At 40.0% G+C, this 24,213-nt stretch overlaps 1 protein-coding gene across 2 annotated transcripts in view; it reads right to left on the bottom strand.

The window, feature by feature from the left end:
- The window catches only part of WDR33 (WD repeat domain 33), a 55,562-nt gene that overhangs the window by 13,363 nt on the left and 17,986 nt on the right, over positions 1-24,213 (bottom strand). For both annotated transcript variants that reach the window (XM_083505562.1, XM_083505561.1), the window contains exons 8-11: positions 4,617-4,743; positions 4,025-4,179; positions 2,556-2,634; positions 1,310-1,420 (exon numbers count right to left, since the gene is read on the bottom strand). In XM_083505562.1, coding sequence (XP_083361688.1) covers positions 1,310-1,420; positions 2,556-2,634; positions 4,025-4,179; positions 4,617-4,743 — 472 coding nt within the window. The remainder of the gene's footprint in view (positions 1-1,309; positions 1,421-2,555; positions 2,635-4,024; positions 4,180-4,616; positions 4,744-24,213) is intronic.

The raw sequence follows: 24,213 nt of genomic DNA, 5'->3' as shown, positions 1-24,213 counted from the left end.
ATAGGCTTGTTTCACATATTATTGGGTGCCAAGTACAGAACTCTGCTATATCTTGAGAATGTATATATTAAAAAATTACACTTCACCCTTGAAGTATGAATACTATCAGAGCAATCAAAAGAGATAAAAACAATAATAAACTATAATAAAGCTGACTTACAAGTTACTCTTTCATTACGTTCAGCAATACACATGCCAAAAGAAATAATCTAGTTCAATAATGTGTTACATCTGGGCTGCTATCCAGTGAAGTAGTCCTGTTAGCACAAGGAGTTCTTATTGCACATCATAATTTTCTCTTCCTCATCGACAAAAATGTATCGAGAAGTTAGTGATCTGACACGGTTACCCTTCCTGCCTCTACTCCTTCCCCCTCCCTCGCTCTTGTTAAGTATTTTGATGGTGTGAGAACCGTCTTTAATGTCCTGAGAATGTTGGGAGGAGATGAAGTCCCCCACACAGCTGCCTTAATCAGTTCAGAGGATAGTGCTGGGTACCTTCTTTGATGTTGGACATTGTTTTGAGAAAGTGAAGCACTGGGAGGGGATGGCTAATGGATGATCTACACGTAGTCAGTCTTGGAAGCCACACAGGCTACTTATAAAACCGGACCGTTTGGGCAGAGTTTCTTTGAAGCTCGTGCAGGGACTGATCAACCACAGGGCCGTGCAAACTGAGGCTACCTGGGGAAGTCGCTTTGCCACTTCTTGAGGGCTTTCAAGTGGCAGAGGGAAGTGCTTGCTTGGTATGTATATATTGCTTGCTGTTTAAGAATAAAATCTATAATCTTCTCACTCACATGTGTATTTTGTATTGCTTCTGAATCTATCTTAAACTTGTATTGCTTCTGCATCTATCTTAAAAGAACCACCTTGCCTTTGGCAAAACAATCATCTCCTGCAGCTTTTCCACATTTAATGTATTATATTTCACTCCCTGTCTCTTTCACTAGTTAAATCTTCCAGCTTGCTGAATGATCATATTTCATTTCATTTCACAGTGTATTCTTTTTAATCAAGATGAAAGGTAAAGTACCATGAATAACAGCTGATTGCATTAGTATGAATGTGTAAGTGGAATGTACTATATTAAAAGCTAATGAGTGCTAGTTCCTGAAAACACTCTTAGTATTTTATTCTTCCATTGCATAAGTAAACTACATTTTTTCTTTTAAAGCTTCTTGGTAGGGTATGTTCGTGAGGGTACAAACAAATGCATGATGACAACAAAGAAATGTAAGTGGAGCAATGAAAAACAAAATGTTACTGAGGTCAAACGAGTGCAAAGCAAAATATTTAAATAAAAATACCTGGTGTGATCGTTTGATCCTGAGCACAGAATATGTCCTAGAGGATGCCAAGCTAAACTCCAAATCATTCCTTCGTGGGCCATTTCCATACCTCCCACTTCCTTTTCCACCCTGAAATAATACAAAAATAGTGCTTAAATGGATGAACAAGGATGCATCAAGGCCTATTTGCCTTTTTTAAAAAAATACAGTGTTGCTCAATGAAACTTATTTTGTTTAATGTTTAACCTGCATTTGTTTGTTCAAAAGTTATTTATGTGAAAACTTATTTTGACTGCTGTTTTAATTATGAAGGTTGCTGTGACAAACAAGAGAAGCCATATCCACATTCTTTCAGGCAGAAATATTTACATTAGAAAATTAATATATTTAGTGATTATCTCCACAAGGATCAGGGGAGAGGTGGGGAGTCTTTTCTGGTTAGCAGGCAAAACTTTTATATCCCTACTCCTTGGCAGGCCAAATTTGGCAAGTGGGAAAGGTCTCCCCCGGTCAATCACCTGTTGCTATGAAACCAGGGGATGCTGTTTGCAAAAGCCTCTCAGGCAACACCAATGTTCCTGTCTGAGCCACCAGTTTGAGTCTTGGAGGCAACAGGCATGAAGGGAGGTTTGAAAGTGCCTTGCAAAAGTGCTTACAAGTAGCCCAGGGTTCCTGTTTGAGCCTGAGGCTCAACCTGGAGGTTCAAACAGAAGCACTGTGGCTTGCCTGAGAGCCCTTTGCAAACAGCATCAATAGGAATGCTGGGCTGCTTGAAAGCACTTTTGCAAAGCACTTTCACACTACCCCCCAACTCCTGTTTTGCCTCTGGTTTCGCAAAGGGCTTTCAGCCAGCTCTTTGCCCTGGATTCAGCCTCTGAAAAAGGGCTCTCTTGAACTCAGCAGGCTTTAACTGTGACTAAATCCTGCTGGCTTAGCCGCATGCACCTGTTCCTTGCTGGGAACAGGCATGCATAACCAAAGCAGGATTTACCAGTGATGTCAGCTGATGAGCAGGTGGGCGTGGTTGGGGGGAAATGGCCTTGTAGGCCAAAGTGGACCCCCTGGTGGGTCAATATTGGTCTGCAGGTCAGAGGGTCCCTAACCTCTGGATTAATCAATATATTACTTAGATTTCTTAAAGTAAAGCCCTTCAGCCCAGGATGGAGTCATTCACAAATCATCACAAGGATAATTCTATAGTATCAAAAGACAATATTAAATTATGCTGACTTCTCAGTTGTAATTTCTCATCAGAGGTACCTACCCAACATGCCAGAACAGTAATGAGCCATCGGACCCTCCACTGGCAAAGAACCCTTCATGAACAGGATGCCAGGCCACAGCTGCAATGCAGAAATTCACAATTACTACTACTTATTTACATTTTTCCAATGGTGTACTAGAACAGAAGTAACGTAGGATCTGACTAGATGAGAGAGGATGGATTACAGTGCAGCGATGAGCAGTGGACAACAGGCATCAGTGGAGGGGCAGGAAAAGAGACTGGCAGTTCAGAGTAGCCTTTGGAGTGCTCATGGGAGGACCTGTGGAGGGGGACCTCACAGCTGCCAGAAGGCTTACTGATGGGAAGCAGAGAAGAAAGCAAAGACAAGTAGGATGTTGGAAGAGAGGAGATGCAGGTGAATACAGGAGAAACTCAAAAATTAGAATATCGTGGAAAAGTTCATTTATTTCAGTAATTCAACTTAAAAGGTGAAACTAATATATGAGAGAGACTCATGACATGCAAAGCGAGATATGTCAAGCCTTTATTTGTTATAATTGTGATGATCATGGCCCCAAATCAACACAGACTGTGGAAACTTCACACTGGGCTTCAAGCATCTGGCATTGTGTGCCTCTTCCTCCAGACTCTGGGTCCTTGGTTTCCAAATGAGATGCAAAAGCTGCTCTCATCAGAAAAGAGATTTGGGGAGCCATGCCATCAGCTGGTGTTGGTCCACTGTGCTTCATTAAGCCCAGGGTCAATGCAACAGTCTATCAGGAGATTTTGGAGCACTTCATGCTTCCTTCTGCAGACGAGCTTTATGGGGATGCTGACTTCATTTTCCAGCAGGACTTTGACACCTGCCCACACTGCCAAAAGTACCAAAACCTGGTTCAATGCCCATGGGATTACTGTGCTTGATTGGCCAGCAAACTTGCCTGACCTGAACCCCATAGAGAATCTATGGGGCATTGCCAAGAGAAAGATGAGACACATGAGACCGAGCAATGCAGAAGAGCTGAATTACTGAAATAAATGAACTTTTCCGCAATATTCTAATTTTCTGAGTTTCACCTGTAGATATGGTATGGAGAAATAAATACACAAACTTGAAGTTCACACACAGCATGGCAGAGCCAATGGGTAGGAAAATGAGTAATATGGGAGGTGGAGACTGAATTGTCAGCAGGGACAAAAGCTGCTGCTAGAAAGACAGGAGTGCTCTGAAGAGTTAACATCAAGAGGGATAGTGTGATCAATAGCTTCAAAGGTAGCAGACAGATTAGGAGAAGGGAAACGTTGTAGAGAGGGAGAAGCTATAAGCTTTCTAAACGGATTAAGGATATAGAAGATTTGGGCATGCTTGATTTGAGCAATGGTATTAGTTATCTTATCAACTACAGATCATAGAAACTGAAGTGATATAATGCAGACTTTGCATAGTTACTTTCAAGGGTTTTGAATATCCAACCACCAAGTTCAGAAACACAAAAGTTATTTTTAACCTGTTGCTTCCTTCTTATGACCTCTGAAGACTTGAAGCTCTTCTTTCAGATTTCGAATATCAAAGAGTTTGCAGAGGTGATCACGAGATGCGGTAAGTAGCCAGTTGCCATTTAGGTTCAATTTGACTTCCATCACAGTGTTCTTATGAGCATGACTGGAATATATCATAAAAAGAATAAACTCTGCATAATTTAAAGAAATGAGCAATTAAAGCAACCCACTGTTTGTCTTCAAAACAGCTCAAATAGTAAAAAGTATTCTATCCACTTTCTCCACAGCATGCATAATTTTTTGAAACATCTAACGTGTCCCCTGACCCCATCATAATGAAATGAAATAAAATAAAATAAAAAATAAAAAATAAAATAAAATAAAATAAAAACTATGAACATTTTGGCATTTTCTCATAGTGAAACTGTGCTAAACCCTTGTTTCAATTGCTGTTACAACACTTTTTACAGCCATCTCATACATTATTCCAAATAAATTGGGCAATAATATTCTAAATAAGTGTTCAATAAATCTATACATGCTGAAGGCCCAGAAATTTTTGGCAAAAAGAGCCAAGGCACCAACTGCAATTGCACTTACAGTGTAGCAAGGCTCTGCCCAGTCTTTGGATCCCAGAACTTGATTGGCTGCTGACTATCTTTGCTTCCAGAAACCACCAAACCTTTTGTTGGATGCCAGTCAACACACTTGACATCAGCACCATGGCCTGTTTAAAATACAAAGATACTGTTGCTTCACACAGAAAATTAAATAATGAAACAATCTATCCCAACTATGAAATGGCATAATTGTTTGGACAGGTTACATCTTGATTTGTCTTTATTGCCCTAAAAGACAGCTCTTTTTCCTTCAAGGATTTCAAAGTTATACAAAATTGTTTTATATACAGTCCATGCTGTACTATATTAAATATGTGATTACCTTTCAATGTATGTTCAAAAACTAGTTTGGAGCAAGAAGATGTATTAACACAAACTTTGTCTAGATTCCTTATTGGAATCTAAACATGAATAACATTTGTTCATATATTGGTTTCAATAATGCATATAAATCAGAATTGACCCTTCTAGCTGCTGTTCCATTCAAACTCCCATCAGCCCCTGCCAGCACGGCCAACATTCAGGGAGATGGGAATTGTAATCTAGCAATATCTGGAGGTCCACAGGTTCCCCATCCATGAAAGACATTTTTCTAATGGTAACAGGCAATAAATGATTCAATTAAGTGGCATGGACATTAGAGATTATTTTAAAGTTACTTTAAAACCAAACATTTCATAATATTGTGTTATGACTCAACCTACAGCTGCCAAAATTAATAAGCTCTCTTTCATTTTAATATTTGTTTTGCTCTTTTTTTGGACAGCTATCAAAGTATACACAAAATAATCTATATATTTACTGAAGAAGAATGAATTCCATGCAAAATTATGAATAATTTTACTAGTGTTTGTTCTAGACTCCCCATTTGCACCCCACAAAAAAACCCTAAATCCTTTCTCATCAGATCAATATTTATTGATTGGTAACATCCTTTTTTTTTGAACTTTCAAAAAATACCCAAAGGTTAGGTCACTGGATCATCTAAGCAGATCACAGATATAAACGCAGGAAGTTGACCTTTATTTTTATTTTATTTGCTATCTATTTCTCCTACTCTCTCATAAACTCTTAGGTTTTCTATTCTTTTTTTATGATACACTATGGTTTAATGTGAACAAGGAGTGTGCAAGTACTTGACAGTTCCTTTACCACAGGCAAAACCAAAATCAGATGCAGAAATGAAGTTCTTTGCGCGTTAACCAAACCACACAAACATGCACAAACAGAGAATTATATTCAAAGCAGTATGCACTAAAGTTCAAAGCTAGCGCTGGTATGCCACCAACAAGCCAGGCAGTGGCGACTGGAAAGGTTTCAATTCACATTGTACAGATGGTGCACTAGTCTGATGGCCTACAGCAGCCCGCACAGGTGCAAATTTCGAAAGCTCTTGCTTGCATCAATCATAAGCAGCACTCCATGGTCCACAGCACTGCAATACCTGCATGCAAACTGGGTCTTGCTTCCACTCTCAGATCTACTTTTATAGCGAAAGCCAGGAAGTGAATCCAGGAAGTGCCCCCTGGACACACTCACATAAGCAATGCAATGGTTTGTGTGCTCACCAGATCAAATCTACAACCCTGAGGTATTACGGTGGTGACTGTTCTTAGATTCTTGGAGAACATTAACTGGTTAATGATTAATTATTGCAGTAGAACCACAACAATTGTTAATTGATCTTAGAGATCTACACAATTGTTCAGAAAACATCCATAGGTTGAGATCACTTTACCCACCCGGACAGGACAAAGAAGAAAAAAATCAATATCTGATTCTTTATATTATGGGCCTCATCGTTTGAATCAATCAACAGGTTTAAGGAGCTTTGCACTAGAGTTTCTCAAACAGCTCCCTCCCCCAAAACCAAGGAAATCATTTTTGAAAATGACGGGATGTTTCAAAACTGCTTGTGATATGACATGGAGTCTGCCACTAAAGAAAAATAGTAAAAAAAATTCATTATGCAGCCTTGGGTGCACCTAAAGTAACTCTTTGGATCCATAGGGCCAGAAAGAACTAATCCGTTCCACTAGCAAAAGCCAGTGCCACTAGTGCAACAGGGCTTTACTCTCCCCAAATCCACTCTTATGGTCAAGAGAACCCCCCAGCACAACACACAGGGAAATGGCTTACTCTGACAGAAGAATCTTCCACCCATAATTTCCAACAACACCTGAAGGGGCACAAGTTCACCATCCCTGTTTTAAGCGATGCTGGCAAAGCAGGGACCATATTTTCACTTTACAGTCTTTATGTCTCATAAACTTAAAATAAAGAATAAGCTTCATGGTTACTTTTATTTTTTTGCAGGTTTTTTTTATACGGGAAATACGCAATTAAAATTTTGAACAATTTTGTATTTTCACAATAAAAGTTTACAAGTCAATGAAAAATGTGTTCTCTTATGATTTATCAGTAATTAAACTAAAGCCTGACACAGACAAGGCATAATTAACCTACAAACTCAAAACAGGCCCTGTATCCCAGTTAACTGTGAACAGTAATTAAAGTGGTAATAATTATTAAACAGTAGTAGTTAGTGGAATTTCAGGACCGCCCTTTATCATAGAATTGTAGAGTTGGAAGGGATCTCAGGGGTCATCTAGTCCAACCCCCTGCAATGCAGAAATCAAAATTAAAGAATCCCTAACAACTAAATAATCTCTGATTAAAGAGTCCCTTTATAAAACTGATAATGAAAATAAATATTCAGTCATTACCTAGATTAAAACACCCTTTAACCTGGTGCCCTCCAGAATTTTGGGGCTACAACCACCATCAGACCAGCTTAGTACAGTCAAGGCACCAGGTAGGTAAAAGGCTGGGTTTAAGGAATGCAACTACAAGAATGGGTAACAATTGCTGTGAATCAAAAACTGTCCATTTGGCAGCAATAAAAATAAAGGACGATACTAACAAAGCATTTGTGTGGGGTGCCAAGAGGAAGTCTTCCTCATTGTTAAACTTGTCATCTTTTGATTTAGTCAACAAATGGCCTTTTCTGAACCAAGTGGCTTGGGAGAGAAAGTTTGAGATACATGTCTGTAAGAGACATATTAATAGGTTAATATGTTGATAGCCAATAATGTGTGATATTTCAAGTGCTATATACAGGTTTGATAGTGGCAAGTGTGCAGAACCTGAGCACAAGTCTTTTAGCTCCCAGTGCAACAAAATGACCACTTGCCACCTCTGAGTGCCTAAGATAAGGTTAGTAGCTTCTTGCAAATACAGGAACAGCATTCTCTTCAGCATGTTTAGACTCTTTAGAATTAAACCACACTATATTTCATTTTCACTTTTGCACAACATTAATTCATGCAGAACATTTCTCTGCCTTTTTATTGACTGTCCTTCCCTGGTTTAGCAAAGACTGAAATCAAACAAAGTTTCTTACACATGTGCATGTGCTGTTCAATGTATCATGAGCTGCTTTTTTATAACTCTACATGTCAAAAATTCCCCCGTGTTTTGGGAATGGAACTTCAGGCTGCTTGTTGTAAGAGTGAGCAGGCGAACACACAACCTACTGTTAGTCACATGAACAAAAGATATACATGTTGCCTGAAGGAGAACATTTATGACACATGGTGTATGAAACAAGGGAATAAAACATGGTAACATGTTTACTTCATTCCTTCTGTTTTCAACGTTCAGGCTATGAGGACGGCTGGTTCCCTCTATTTCCTCACAACTGTAAGCAATGCCGTTTATATAGCTAAAACAAACTTACCATCCAGGCACAAGAACAGGCTCTGGGGAACTCCAAGGTTTGCATAAGCACCACAAAATATTTAGGAAAAAAGTCTCAAGGAGGTGTGCCCAAAACAGTTCAATGAGGAATGGCTTGATGCTATGGAATGTTGATTCACTGCTGAGGGTGCAAGAGGAATGGAACGGAATGGCTGGAACCCCACACAAATGCACTCTACACTGCAGCATTTTATTGTAGGTCTCACTGGTCTCTTCCTATTATAATTAGGAATGTATGCTTTTTGCAAAGATCTACCTCAAAATAGAACTGCGAGAGTAATTATACAAAGTATTTGGAGAATCAAATCTTGGAACATTAAATAAAATTAATTCTACACCTGACAATGCATTCAGTACAATGTAGGATGACTGTTTTTCCAGTTTTTTGGGGTGTTTTTTTTTAAACAAAACAGAGGTATTGCCTTAGTCCCCTGTTCCAGAACTGAGTTATCCGTGCCCCTTAAGGTGGGGCAGCTGCCACCATAGGCACCAGGTATTTCCAGAATGAGATGAGATGTGGATGTCATTGCTACTTCTGGCATAAATTAGCTCTAAAAAAATACTTGGGAGCTTGATAGGTACTTTTACACCAAGTGAGAGGATGATGTTCGAGCTGCTGCAGTGGAAATCTGTTTCAGCAGCTGCCCCCAACACTGAAGCAAAAAGGCTGGGTTGCCATGTGTCCTAATATACTAGTCTCCAACTCCTCGATTAAATATATTCAGTGAACCGAAAGGAAAATCAAAGAACCATTACAAAATGTGTTAAAAGCTTCCAATATTATAAAGAATAGTTTGGTGCAAATCCTATCTATTAATGTTGGTGGCAAATTTCCATCAATTCGGGGGGGGGGTGCAATTTGTACCCTAAACGTCCCCAGCATCTTATTGACTGTGTGTGCACATAACTTCCAAAGAAATTGGGGCCATGTAGAATTTTTACTCCCAAAATTTATGAAATAAAAAGTGTGATTTTTTTTTAGGGGTAAAGTGATTTCCAATCCCCACTTCTCCTATTTTGGTCTTTTACTTCTTGGCACGTGTTTGCATTCCAAACTCAAGCTGCTTGAGTTCCATTTTCACTGGGTTTTTTGGTTTTTTCTGAATAACTGCAGAGGTATCGAGGGAACAAAACCTGTGACTGTTGAGCCAGTGGAGCCAGACCCTGGGATTCTGGGACTCGAGCCACAGGCCCTACCTGGACAAAGTGGCTCCACCACTGTAGTTAGTGTACCCAAGGACAGTCCAGTAGAGTTAGAGGAGGGGCGCTCCACTACACTGTTGGGAGGCCCCAAAGGTTCAGGAGCTATAGGATCCCAACCAATCAGGGACCACATAGTGAATGTGATGTCACAAAAATCAATCAAATATGGCTACACGGTAATGTCACTAATGGCAAACAAAGCCCTTGCACTATGAATAGAGCAAGAGGGAAAACGTAGACTATGCCACTATCAAGGCATAGTCTTGAGTGACACTATTGTATTGTTGGGCTGTGCTAGCATGCAATGAAACCACTGCAGTGTATTGTGGGAAGACATGGAGCATCACTTGGCCAGGCAACATACTGACATGTTTCCTCTCCCCCACTCCCCATAATTTATAAGGAGGGCAATGGGAGGGCATTTTTTATCCAAAATGGTATGGCCCTTTTACTAAACCTGACTGGCTATGCAGTGAGAGTGTCAGTATGCCTGATTTCTCTCATGGCTTTTTTTTGTCCCTTCTTGACCCCTCTAAATGACCAAGAAGGGAAGGGGTTTCTGAGGGTGTGAAAATATTTGCAAAAGTCAGCTGTTGCCCTTTTGACTAAGCTCTAGAATAGCATGGAAACAGAATACATTGAGATAATAAATAAATAAATATATATATTTATATGTAAAAGGACTGCAGATGAAAGGAAGGATTGCTTCTGTGGCTATTATTGTCTTTATCATCAGCCACCCCGAATCCACCTGTAGCTCCTTCTACCCTCTCCCATCTTGAAAGATGAGCCTGAAACCTATTAACTGCCAATAACCCGTGCTCGCTTCGGCAGCACATATACTAAATTGCCAATAACCTGAAGAGACATAGAACCCTTAAGATAGATTTGAATGATTGTAAGCTAATCTTGGCTGCAAAGCAGAGTAGAAAGGAAAATATTAAAATAAAAAATAAAGTAGTGAAACACAGCTGACTTGAAAACTTGCTCTCACCCTGTTACCTTGTTTTGTTGTTTTGATCTTGGTGGCTAGCAAAAAGTTCCCTTATGGCAAAATACTTGTAAGTATGTGAAAATGTCTTAGTAGAATGGCTAGAATTCAGGGTTTCCATTACAATGTCTAGCACAGTGTTGTCATCATAAGCCAAAAAAGTCAATCCTGAAAATATTCTTTTGTTCCAAGGTAACTCCCTCCAAAAATACCTCTGGATATCCTATACTCCAGAAACCTAGTAACTGAGTGGGAACAGTTTGGCTCAACTTTTCTCTGAAATTCTAAAGAAGATTCAATAGAAGCACTTGGAAAAAGAAAAGTGTATTACTCATCACCAGACACTATCATATAGAATGCATTCCTCAATGTTTAGTCTTTTCCCCAATCCATGCTTCTTTAATTATATTTAATAAATATTTAATAATACTCCCCAATAAACCAGCAGAGACTGGGAAGGGGGGGCAAGAGAAATAAAAAAAGGGTGAGTGTTTCACAAGTAACAATGTCTGTAACTGGGTAGGACTTCCGCGTTCTGGGTCACTGGGTGGTGACAAACAGAAGAAAAATTATACACTATGGCTGGGTAGATACTCTATGTTTATAGCACATGGCTTCCCTCAAAGAATCCTGAGAACGTAGTTCCCACTTAAAAAGCTACAATATCCAACTCCCTTAACAAACTGCAGTTCCCAGGATCGTTTTGAGGTAGTTACATGCTTTAAATGTAACTTTGCAGGCTGAAAGTTTCAGGTTTGACCCTTGGTATCTCTAGCAAGAAGGATCAGGTAGCAGCTGATGGGAAAGACTTCTTCTTGAGACCATACAGAGCCATGGCCAGTCAGTGTATATAATACTGGACTTATTGGACAAATAGCAAAACCCGGTATAAGACTGCTTCCTGTATTTCTAGGGGCAGCTTTGATTTTTATGTTGATGTTTAAAATATAATTTTTCTCCACATAAATTCTAATTTTATTGGCCCTAGTATGCCAAATAGCTAAGACTGCTATGTTTTCCCAACTAGTTGGTTAATCAAATAATCTGGAGCACCCAAATATTTCTTTTTCACACAATGATGTACAAAAACATGGATATCAAGGACTGTCTTAAAAGTGGTATTCTCTCTTTCTTCCTATACTGTGAATACACAGTATCTAGAACATAGTAAGCAGGATTTTTCTTCAGAATGACTGATTACTCATAAGCAAATTTAAAGCAACTAAGATTTCTTTAATGAGATGGAAGCCCTTTGTGGTCATTATAACTACCACTGGGGGAAAAAAAATCCAAACAGAGTACTATTCATACACACTTGGCATTTACTGCAAGTTTTAAAATAACTCTTTGAAGTTCATTTTGAAACAGGACACTCACAAAAGTAAATGGGTCTCATCTATCCAAATTAAAAATCACTAAATGTTGTGAAACATATAGTTGAAATTTGTAAATGTTGTTGAACTAGATCACTATTCTCATTTATTTAACCGTATGCTACAACCATTATGTGGGAAGTCACCTGAAAAAAAATCAGAATTTAAATGCAGTTAAATTCTGCCTGCACTCATGAGAGCAAAATGGAAGCATTGCTACACTTGGCGAATAGCTATGAACACCTATAGGTATACAGAGGTTTGCTGGAACAATTCCAGTTCCCAATGCATTTCAAGCAAATTGCTCTTTTTAGGGGAGATAACTCATAGAAATCGCAATAGAAAAACAATATATTTGGCTTGTTCTTTGCAGGAAGTGGAGAGTGCTGATGAGTAACTACTCTAGCTGCCATTCCTGCTCAGTATGCATTTGATATTTCCGAATAAAATAATATGGAAGCATAGAACTGGATGCCATTAGGATGCTAATCAGATTCAGCTTTCCCACCTCCCCTTTTCATTTGTTTTGGGTTGAACAGTCTCTGTGCGCTCCAACTATCTGGGTAAGGTTAAAGACTGGATACAGGTAAGACTGAACATATGTCAATGGGCAGGCTTTGTGACATGGGAGGGTATCAGGATTCCCAGCACTGACAATGTTTTGGCTCCATTTGACCATTCAGGTTCACAGAACTTAGATAATACAAGAGACATGGGTGTTTTCTGTCAGTCTAATTGCTGGGGAAATGGGTATTTTTGCACAGATGTAAACCTAGAAATCTTCATTCATGTCTTCATAACTTCAAGGTTAAACTCCTTTGATGCATTTTGTGCAACAGTTTGGAGGACTACCTTCTAAAGGGATGAATTGACAGAAACAGTGCTCTAGTGTCTGGACTGGCTGTGCATAGAGAATTCTAAAGGGTCTGGACTAAGCATATCCATGAGACTGACTGTGCACGCATGTTCTGTCATAAACTTTAAGAATCCAATAATCAAGTATGCAAAGGCACATAAAGAGGCATTCCTAATGGCTGTTCCTCAACCTTCACTCTTTTCCCCAAAGCCTGAATCTACATCTTCCAGAAACTGGCATTTAGTGGACAGCAATAAGGTATAATACTTGGTAAATATTAGGTCCAGTCGTGAACGACTCTGGGGTTGCGGTGCTCATCTTGCTTTATTGGCCGAGGGAGCCGGCATACAGCTTCCGGGTCATGTGGCCAGCATGACTAAGCCGCTTCTGGCAAACCAGAGCAGCACACGGAAACGCCGTCTACCTTCCCGCCAAAGCGGTACCTATTTATCTACTTGCACTTTGATGTGCTTTCGAACTGCTAGGTGGGCAGCAGGGACCGAGCAACGGGAGCTCACCCCGTCGCAGGGATTCGAACCGCCGACCTTCTGATCGGCAAGCCCTAGGCTCTGTGGCTTAACCCACAGCGCCACCCGCGTCCCCCATAATACTTGGTATTCTGTGATATAAATACTGGACATATTGGAAAGATGGTTAATTTATTTTTCTCTATTACTTTCCAATTCCTGCTCCTTTGTCTTTTGTTTTGCCATCTTTCCTTGAGAAATTATGTTTGTGAATATTCCAAGACATCACTGTATCTCAGCCAGTGGCTAAGTAGAGCTTGCAGAATAAGAAGCGATAGGCACCTTGACACTCATGTATAACTCAATGACAATGGAAAGTGTCCTAAAACTGAGGACTAGGTAGAGAGACAAAGCATCCGAAAACAGGGTACAGATACTAGCAGAAGAGTAGTAAACTGAACACCAAAAGGTCTGATAAAACTTTATCTGCTGGATTCTACTACACTTTGAGCCCCCGCCCCCGCAATAATGCAGTTGTTTCATGATAAGATAGAAGATAAGTTTGACAGAAATTTCATTCTCTCCTTAGATTGAATAGATGTCTGCATTCTGGTAATGTCTAAAAGGCAGAGACTATTACTCAGGGTGTTTTTGGTTTGGCGCTTTTTTTTTTTTTTGTATAGTGGATTTTTAATAAAGGAAAAAATGGGGAAATTCATTAAATACAGTGCTTATGAATTAAGTTGAGTAACAATATGAGGCTGATAAATGAAAACAAAACTGGTTCTTTAAAATTCAGAACATTTCAAAGCTGTACTGTATCTTTGGGAGAAGAAAGTTCTTTTAACAATACTTGAGAAACAGGATCCCGTTTGTTACAGAATCATTTCACCTTTGTCCTGGTTCCTTGGACTTCAGAAGAATGTGCCAAAAAGACAGTAAAGGGAAGTGCCTAATTTGATCTATTCATTCAGTAATACTAGGTGTGACTTGAGACCTCCATTTCCTTGTTCTTTCTTTATTGAGTCAATAGTATAATTTAATAATAGGAGTACAGGGTCATTTGGGATTTCATAACTACTCAGATGAAGGGTGGTATACAAATGTAATAAACAAACAAACAAAATTATTATTATTAATAATAATACTATAGAAAACCTATAAACTTTGCCCTATATTGCTTACAAATTACACTTCTACATGTGGGAATAGTTTCCTGGTTCTTTCTGACATTTCCAATATGTATTTGAAATACTTTTATTTATTTTGCTTATAACTTCAGGAGTTATATGCCACACAGCATTATTTTAAATGTTTCATCTTATTATCATATTTAAGGAGAACCTATGTACCTTATTCCAAAGCGTCCCTCAAGTATACATAGATACGATTTCCTACAATACTGTGCCCACTTGATCATTTATAACTTTACATGAATAGAATATGTAATAAATTTCCTTCATCTGCTTCAAGGGTAGGCGCCCTCTGGCCTGCAAGACCTCTCAAATTGGCCTGTGAGGCCTTTTCAGACCTCCCCCACCCCCAGCACCTGACAACCAGCTGATAGTTGAACATTTGGGAATCACTGTGGGAAATGATGCACTTTGACAGGAGTCAATCACCTGATGTAATTATGTCAGATGACTGACTAATGGGTGATCCCTTGATGGGGGTGGGATAAAGATCTGGTCTACTGGGGCAAAAATGTTTCCCACCCCTGATCTACTTGATCCGCAGCTATGACAGCAAAAGATCTCAGGTTCTAGGGGGTGAGCACTTTCAATCACCATGTTTACACAGGTGAGAAAAGGATACTAGAGCTCTATAAATCTGTCCCATTAACCTTGGCCATTCTAAAGTCTGTTTTTATTTCTCATAGAAATGAAACTCAGGATTATGGGTGGAATTCAACATTGTGCTGAAACAAACACCCTGTCTATGCAAACATTGCAGGTTGCCAGATGGCACAATTCCCTCATATGTTGCTCTGGGTGTTCTTCTGACCCCTCATATTGAGCCAATTTGGGGGTGCATGCAGAGAGAATTGCTTCCACTGACAGGGAGCATTAGGTGAATCCTGCCGTGTGTTTTGAACCTCTAGAAGTAGATTTCTTAATCAAAACATTTGAGGTGTGCAAGTCAAGTCCAACTCTAAACGCTGGTTTTCCAGCCATATTAAGTAACTGCAGTTGTTGTGCTAACTTGTGATCCATCATATGGGTAAGTCAATACTTGTGCAAAAAACAAGCATCAAGTGTCTGAGACTTTCAGTTCAAAAAGTACTTGGTAGTAGCAGTAGTTAGCAGCAGAATAGCAGTTATTTATTTATTTCACAAAATTCATATTCCCCTTGATTGAAGAAAAAACCTCAAGGTGGTTTACAAAGTTAGTAGCAGAAGCAGTAGCAGTTTATAAATAATAGGTATAATTGAACTTGAAAGACACATTTGCATCAAGATGTATTACTCTTATGTGAGCAGCTTTACCAACAACAGCAGCCTTATGATTTTGAAAATACAAGAACAATCATGAATTGCAGCTCTTTTAAATGTTTGAGAATTATTTAGATTTCTTAAGTTATTATGCTCAGGGAAATGAACAAAATTCCAAATATTTAAATGTTCATCCGATGAAACAGTCAACTGAATTATTCAGTTAATCCTGTGTATCTATTATTTTACTGCCTTCTTAAACAAAAATGCTTTTGTAACCACAAGTTTAGACTGTCAGGTAGTCTAAAGCCAAGAATACCTCTCTATATGCCTCTACTCATGGATTTGAGGAGAATTCATGAAAATGGACCTGCATCTAGACTATCCTACGTTTCAGTGACCCTGCGTATCTGATTTTTACAGTTCTAGGATAACACGAGAAAGGGAAATTTAATCTATCCTGGGGAAGATTAATGAACAGTACTTTCATTTGGAACTTGCATATCTTCCCAAATCACCTAAACAACCATTTTGTCTCTTCCTGTAACATAGGGACCAATTCCACTTAGGCTTACAGCCAAGCACTTGATCCCAGCAGATAATACAGGTCAAAGTCATACACACGTAGAAAGAAGTAATGTCCATGATATGAACACTTACTGTTGTGTTTTACTAGTTAAAAACAGCAAGCTGAAATGTTTCTGGGAGGCTAAAGGAAACTGCAGGCCCTGGAGAAGCAATGTTGTTCAGCACCTGCAAACTCAGCAAGGGTAACCAAGACTGCAAGGTCAAGACTATGAAATATGAATGTCAATAGGCAAGTCCAACTGGTGTGTTTTTTTGGTCCTTTCTGAGAAAGGCATAAATGTCCCTTGTCACTACTGCAATCTTGGAGCTCCAGGGAGAAATGATGCCGTTGGAAGTACCCCAGGTTGTAAATCTCAGTGATTAGGCGATGAAAACGCTTAACTTCTCTATGGACGTATTCAAGAGGTTGTATATAATCCGGGATCTCCCTACCAGATATAAGAATTACCTCAATAGTAAGGGTGGAGAACCTGTGGCCCTGCAAATACTATACAGATCCAAGAGTCACATCATCAATGGTATAAAGATAAACTAAATTAAAAAGGATAATTTGTCCTTCCAAATTCGAAATGTAAACAGCTGGCCATGGCTACAAGCCGTATCTCTTTATCATGCTAATCTCTGAACACTTATTTGGAAAAGGGCAAAGAATTCCATGACATGTAGATGTAAGACAGTTGCTTGTTTCAAAACCTTATCCAAAAGGGAATGAATCCATCCATTGTCAGAGGACTTAATGAAGATATGATTTCTGGAAACAGCCAGAAAACTTCTGACTTAAGGGTAAAGTAAAGGTAAAGGTAAAGGTAAAGGTAAAGGACAAGGACCCCTGGATGGTTAATTCTAGTCAAAGGTGACTATGGAGTTGTGGTGCTCATCTTGCTTCAGACTGAGGGAGCCGGCGTTTGACCACAAACAGCTTTCTGGGGCATGTGGCCAGCATGACTAAACTGCTTCTGGCACAATGGAACACCGTGACATAAACCAGAGTGCACAGAAACACCATTTACCTTCCCATCACCTGTTTATCTACTTGCACTGGTATGCTTTCGAACTGCTAGGTTGGCAGAAGCTGAAACAGAGCAATGGGAGCTCACCCTGCTGGGCAGATTCAAAGCACCAATCTTCTGATCAGTAAGCCCAAGAGGCTCAGTGGTTTAGACCACAGGACACCCTCCAGCCTAAAAGGAAGATTCGGTGCCCAACCAGCCAACAACCCAAATTTCTCTTAGCAGTATTTGACTGTTGTGATCAAATTTGCTATCAGTTGTCTATGTTGACACATTCTGTTTCTGACCTGGAAAGCAGTACCTAGTTAAATGGATTCATACAATGACAAATCTGAGCCCAAACTAATGCCCATCAAGTCATGCCAAATCCAGATTACTTAGATGTATGGAGTATATTTCATACTCCAGATGAAGAGAACCCAAGTTTAACAGGCTCAATAATCACACACAAAAAAAATCACACAAGAGTATTTCAAACACTACTGGGAAAAGAAAGTGTATGCTGTGCAACACTGTCTATATTAGCCAGAACCTCAGAATTCACATCTGCTGGAGGCTGAATGAGCCTATATAAAGTTCATTTGTTTCTACTTTTTTAATCCCTCCGAGTGAACTCATATGAAGAGCACTATCATAAAAATAACATTCCACGTCCAATATGACCTGTATAATTTATGAACCCCTCAAAGGTAGATCCTGCATGTACCATTTAGTGTAACAATGAAGATGCTACTACCTTAAACATCCCTTCAGTCTGGTTTTCAAACTTTCTAGTTTCAGGGAACCCCTTCCTATCAACTTTTGTACCAAGGAACCACTGTGCACTGCAGAGGATTCTTGAAAGTGTTTTAGAGCACATACTTGATACATGAAACATGTTGGTCAAATCTACTGGGTCTCACCATCGCCTTGTATAAAATGACAAGTGACAGCAGAGAAAGGTGAGTGGCAAGTAGTGGGCATGAAATCTCTCAAAGGACCTGGCTGATGATGTCTGAGGAGCTCAACAAATTTTAGAGAAAACAGTTTTTTTGGGCACAGCTTGAAATCCATTGCCTTAAATCAACAGCAATGCATTTACTAACTCCCCATGATGAATTCTTGGAGATAGGGAAACAGAAAAATAAGATTTGTTACACAAATAATCTGCCAACCGAAGTAGCTGTAGTTTTCTATACAGTAGATACACCACTGCTTGATATGTTTGGGGCATCCAAGCATGTACAAATGGCTAGAATGCATTTATAGGATCTATCACTATTCACATAACCAGCATGATCACTTATGTGACCAAACTAATTGCTTTTTCTATGCTCTTTTTATAATTATACTTTTTCAAAGCTGGTAAAAAATGGATTTAGGATTTTTAAAAAATCTAAACAGGTAATTTTAGATGGGAATTCAAGGGACAAAATTCTTTTTACCTGATAATTAGTTTACTTATAAAAATAATGAAGAGGGAAAGCTGAGGAACAAACAAGGCAATTTTCAGAAAGATAATTTTTAAAAACCCATCATGAAATACAAATAATACTACAGATGGCTTAGTTTGAAGCTTCCGTTTCATAAACAGGAGCGTCTCCACCCCCATCGTTCTATCCGGACACTGAGGTCCAGAACCGAGGGCCTTCTGGCAGTTCCCACACTGCGAGAAGCCAAGTTACAGGGATCCAGGTAGAGGGCCTTCTCAGTAGTGGCATCCTCCCTGTGGAACGCCCTCCCACCAGATGTCAAAGAGAACAACAACTACCAGACTTTTAGAAGACATCTGAAGGCAGCCCTCTTTAGGGAAGCTTTTAATGTTTGATGTATTACAGTATTTTAATATTTTTTTGGAAGCCGTCCAGAGTGGCTGGGGAAGCCCAGCCAGATGGGCGGGGTATAAATAATAACTTATCATCATCATCATCATCATCATCATCATCATCCTTAAAGCGGCTTTCTGTCTGGTCCTAAGTGAAAAACTTTCAGTTTTATTGTAACAGCCCAGATCTCTGAGCCTTATCTTCCACAGTATCTCCTACTTTAGTTCTAAATTGCAATACTTCAGCAAAGAAGATTTTCAAGAGTGTATTTGAATGAGATGTTGGGAATGTCATGGAAGATTAGGAGAAACTCTTTGCAGGTGGTATCACCTAAAATTGTGTGATCTAAGATCATTGGTGTATCAAATGTCAGGTTTGTTGACAGATTCATATGGAGTACCCAAAACAGTATTTATAGTTTAATATAAAAACAGACTGGTACATTAAGGAAACTTATGAGTTATAAGCTAGTTGAGTATGATGGATTTCTGGAGACTGGGTCTATCATAGTACAACATCCCTGATAGTCATTTAGTCAACACAAATAGAACTAGGTAGAGCTGTGCTATGTAGGATTGTTTGGCTGTTAACATCTATGCTAAGGCTGAAATCCCAAACTTAATAGGGAGTAAAATGAGTGTGAGTTACTTCTGAACAAAGATGATTATGATTTCACCTTACAAGTTTTAATTTATAGTTGATTAAAAACATAATTTGCTTACCTGTGAATTCTCCTTCTACTTGTTTGCCAGACAGTGAAGAAGGTGGTCCAATGTTCTGGACCACTGGACAGCAACAAGTAGGGAGAGCTGACTTTTAACACCTGCATAAATAAAACTATGCCATCTTTCAGTGCCTTGGGGGCTGGTGGAAGAAGTTGCTTAAAGTTACCTATTTAAGTTTTCCTATCAACGCTCTGAACAATTTTTAAAGCTGGAGTCCACAACACAGTGTGTGCTGTCACCCTCAGACACACCCTATGGGATCTGCCAAACTCCCCTTCCCCTCCTCATTTTTTATTTTCAAAAGATAGTGATGGAAGGCTTTTCATTTGAGGGTTTGTCCGTTTGGGGGGATACTGTCCGACTTTTTGTCTGTGTCTTATTTGTTTGGGGGGATGGTTTGGCAGCTTTGCAATGTTCTGAGCATTGTCAGTTTTTCTTCTATAAAACAGGTATTCTGTGGCACACACAACAGTTCCTTATATTTCCAAATGTTCCTGAGCCCAAAAAGGTTGGAAATCCCTGATTTAAAGGCATTATATACCAAAAGCATGGGGGAAGACCTGTGCCAAGGTCAATCTTTTCTACTCACAGAGTAGAGCAGGATTTTTTTTTTTTACTTAGCAGGAATTACCTACATATATGAAGAAGGCTCTAATAAACACAAGTTGTTCTATTTATGACCTAAGCAAGCTTCCCTAAACAAAAACATTTTATGTTTAGCTAACTATGGGGAACCTTTGTGCCTCTCCCATGTATGTTGTTGGACTCCAAGTCCCATCATCTCTGTCTGCTGATGCTGAATGGGACTGAAGTTGGGACTTGGAAATCCAACACCTAAAGGGTCACAGACTATACAGTCTAACACATTTTGATGGAAGTTTGCATCAGCTGCCAATATTATTAATATTATTTTGAAATTGTATACCACCCTTCATCTGTAGATCTCAGGGTGGTTCACAGCATAAAAATACAAGACAAAAACACATAATTAAAAGAACAGGAACAAAATTAACCAATAACCCCTGCTCATTTAAAATAGGACGTTAGTCTGCCAAAGGCCTGGTTGAAGTAGAATGTTTTCACCTGGTACCTAAAGGTGTATAAGGAAGGTGCCAGGCAAACCCTGCCCTGAGGAAAGCATTCCACAAATGAGGAGCCGCTGCAGAAGCCCATCCTTGTGTTGCCACCCTCCAGACCTCCTGTGCAGGAGGCACATATTGCAGGGTCCGGGTAGGTTCATATGGAGAGAGGTGGTCGTTGAGGTACTGCAGTCCCAAGGCTTTATACGTCAAAACCAGCACTTGAACTGGGCCTGGAAACTAACTGGCAGCTAGGCCAGGATCTGTGTAATATGCTCAAACTGTCTTGCCCCGGTGAGTAGCCTGGTTGCCGAATTGTTCATCAGCTAAAGTTTCTGAACTGTCTTCAGAGGCAGCCCTATGTATAATACATTGCAGTAATCTAACCTAAAGGTTACCAGAGCCTCAACAACAGTAGTTAGGCTATCCCTGTCCAGACAGGGGCGCAGCTGGGGCACAAGCCCAAGATAGTGGAAGGCACTCTTTACCACCAAGGCCCATTTGAGACTCAAGAGACAGCAAAGGATCCAGAAGTACTCCCAAGCTGCATACCTGCTCCTTCAGAGGAAGTGTAACCACATCAAGAGCAGGCTATTTCCCATCCATCCAGTCTAGGGAAACCCCCAAGCCCACTAACAGTGCCTCAGTCTTATCTAGATTCAGCTTCAGTTCGTTGGCTCTCATCCAGTCCATTACCGAGGCAAGACAACTGCCATACGTGCAGATGTAAAGGAGAAGTAGAACTGTGTGTCATCAGCATATTGCTGACAACATACTCCAAAACTCCGGATAACCCCACTCAGTGGTTTCATGTAGATGTTATAGGGGATAAAATTGAACCCTGAGAAATCCAAACTGAAGGCTCCATGGGGCTGAAAAGAACTCCCCAAGCATCACCCTCTGGAAATGTCCATCCAAGTAGGACCGGAAGCACTGCAAAGCGGTGCCACCTACCCCTAACTCAGACAGAGGTCATCATACAGGGCCACCAAAGCAGTTATGTGCCAAAACTGGGCCTGAACCCCAATTTAAATGGATCTTTGTTTAATTTATAAAGCGCGGGGGGGGGGGGGAGAGAATAAAGCTTATATGCCAAATCCTAACAGTTTAGATTCTAATTTCTGTTCTGTTCATGGAACAGGGCTTTCCAGCCTTCTCCTTCCCTCTGCACCCATCAGCACCCTCTCCCCAAATCTGCTTGGAAATGGTTGCAGGATAGGCTGCAGCAGGTTGCTAATGGCTGGGGGAGTAAGATGAAGTTGCAGCTTTCAAGCCTCAAATGTTTACACATTTATGTAAGTCTTACAGAACTCAGTTAAATTTACTTCTGTGTAAACATGCATAGAATTACCGTATTTTTCGCTCTATAGGATGCACTTTTCCCCCTCCAAAAGTTAAGGGGAAATGTGTCTGTGTCCTATGGCGTGAATTCAGGCTCCTTGGCTTCAGCAAATGCAACGCAAAGCCTCCGAAGCGCAGAGGGAACGCTCCCTTCGCACTCCAGAGGCTTCGCGTTGCTTTTGCTGAAGCCTGGAGAGCGAGAGGGGTCGGTGCGCACTGACTCCTCTCGCTCTCCAAGCTTCAAGGATAGCCGCCTGAAGCCTTTGGAACGCAGTGCGAGTTCCTGCTGCGTTCCGGAGGCTTCAGGTTCCTTTTGCTGAAGCCAGGAAAGTCTTGCTCTCCCGGCTTCAGCAAAAGGAACCCGAAGCCTGCGGAGCGTAGCAGGAACTCGCACTGCACTCCGAAGGCTTCAGGGATCTTTGAGGCTGGCGGTGGGAGAAAGCAGCGCTTCCCCCCGCCAGCCCCAAAGAGCAGGTCGAAAGGAACCCGAAGCCTCCGGAGCCCAGCGGGAACTCCCGCTGCGCTCCAGAGGCTTCGGGTGAATGCACCTTGAACGCACAGAACGCACCTTGTTTTAGAGGGGGAGAACAAGAAAAATCTCCCCCCTCTGCACAACGCCCCTTCAGCGCTTCACTGAAGGGGCACTGAGCAGAGAGGGGGAGTTTTTTTTCTTCTTGTTCTCCCCCTCTAAAACAAGGTGCATCCTATGGTCAGGTGTGTCCTATAGAGCAAAAAATACGGTAGACTGTAAGGTATGATTTTTACAAGTTATTTTGTAGCAGAAAGAACTCAGTATCAGGCTCTAAGAAGGTAAGGAAGAAAGTACATCTGCATATGCTTCTCTGTCTACTGCCCCAAAGTTTTTAAGAACAAAAGTAGTGTTTGGCCACACTGTAAATTTAGCATGTTTATTTCTTTTGCTTCCACTTTTGTATTTCAAACGGAGGTAGTATATGCATGGCCTACAAAAAGGGAGACAGAGCTCAATGTCTGGATTGTATCCTGTGTGTGTATATTATCTGACAATTATGAAAACTTAAGAAACTGGAGGGGGGCTGTTTCAGATATAATTCTGAAGAAATGTTTCTCATGAATGATTTCTATTTCCTAAAGTAATACAGGAGAACGTTATTGAAGCCCAAAATAAAAGTTTAGAGTTCAAGATTTCTTCAGAGTTAAACTATTAGGTAATAATGCATCAAGAGTCAAACACAAAACCAAACCACAAACTCTTTACTTCCTAAAGTGTAATAGTCTCTGAATGTTTGCTATTTATTTTCTGTATTGACATCAAGTCCGGCTACAAAGCTAAAAAAATTACTAGGTAAACTTTCCTACAAAATGAATGAATACTAAAATACCATGTGATATAATGAAAATGAAAGCAGTGTTGCTACAATCCCTGCTCTTCGCTGTCTAGTATATATTTCAGATCCTTGTAATGTAAACCATTTAAGAGGTTTTTTATTAATTAAGCAGTATATAAATCTTGTCAAATAAGTAAGTCTATGAATATGTTGACAACTTTATTTCTTCTCAGTAAAAGATGTATTTTACCTAACTTTATGCTATTAATTAGAAACAGTAATTCATTCCCTAAAACTTTGTCGTGTCCACACCATGTGGGAAGTTAGGGGATTCCAAGGATGCTGTGCTTATATGGCATTTACTTGATGAAAAGCTGCACTTTCCATAAGGTGGCATAGTCTGATACAGGCACATGAAAATGGATAGCATCAACAAGTTACGTTTTTGAGGGGAAATACCCCTTCTTCTTGAGAAAGTGTTTCTGGTATAACTCATTACAGTTTTTATATACAGAAATGGGCACATGAAACTGGGCATTCAGCTTGCTTTCCTACACAGATGTTTCAACAGTCCTGGGAGTAGGGAATAATCATAGTACACAATGCTCCAATGTTAAAGCAATTTAAACAGATCATAAACT

Source organism: Podarcis liolepis (genome assembly GCF_965112155.1).
Source record: "Podarcis liolepis genome assembly, chromosome: 5".
Lineage (NCBI taxonomy): Eukaryota > Metazoa > Chordata > Lepidosauria > Squamata > Lacertidae > Podarcis > Podarcis liolepis.
The sequence above is the reverse complement of the archived record's forward strand: the minus strand, read 5'-3'. Positions and strand labels throughout refer to the sequence as shown.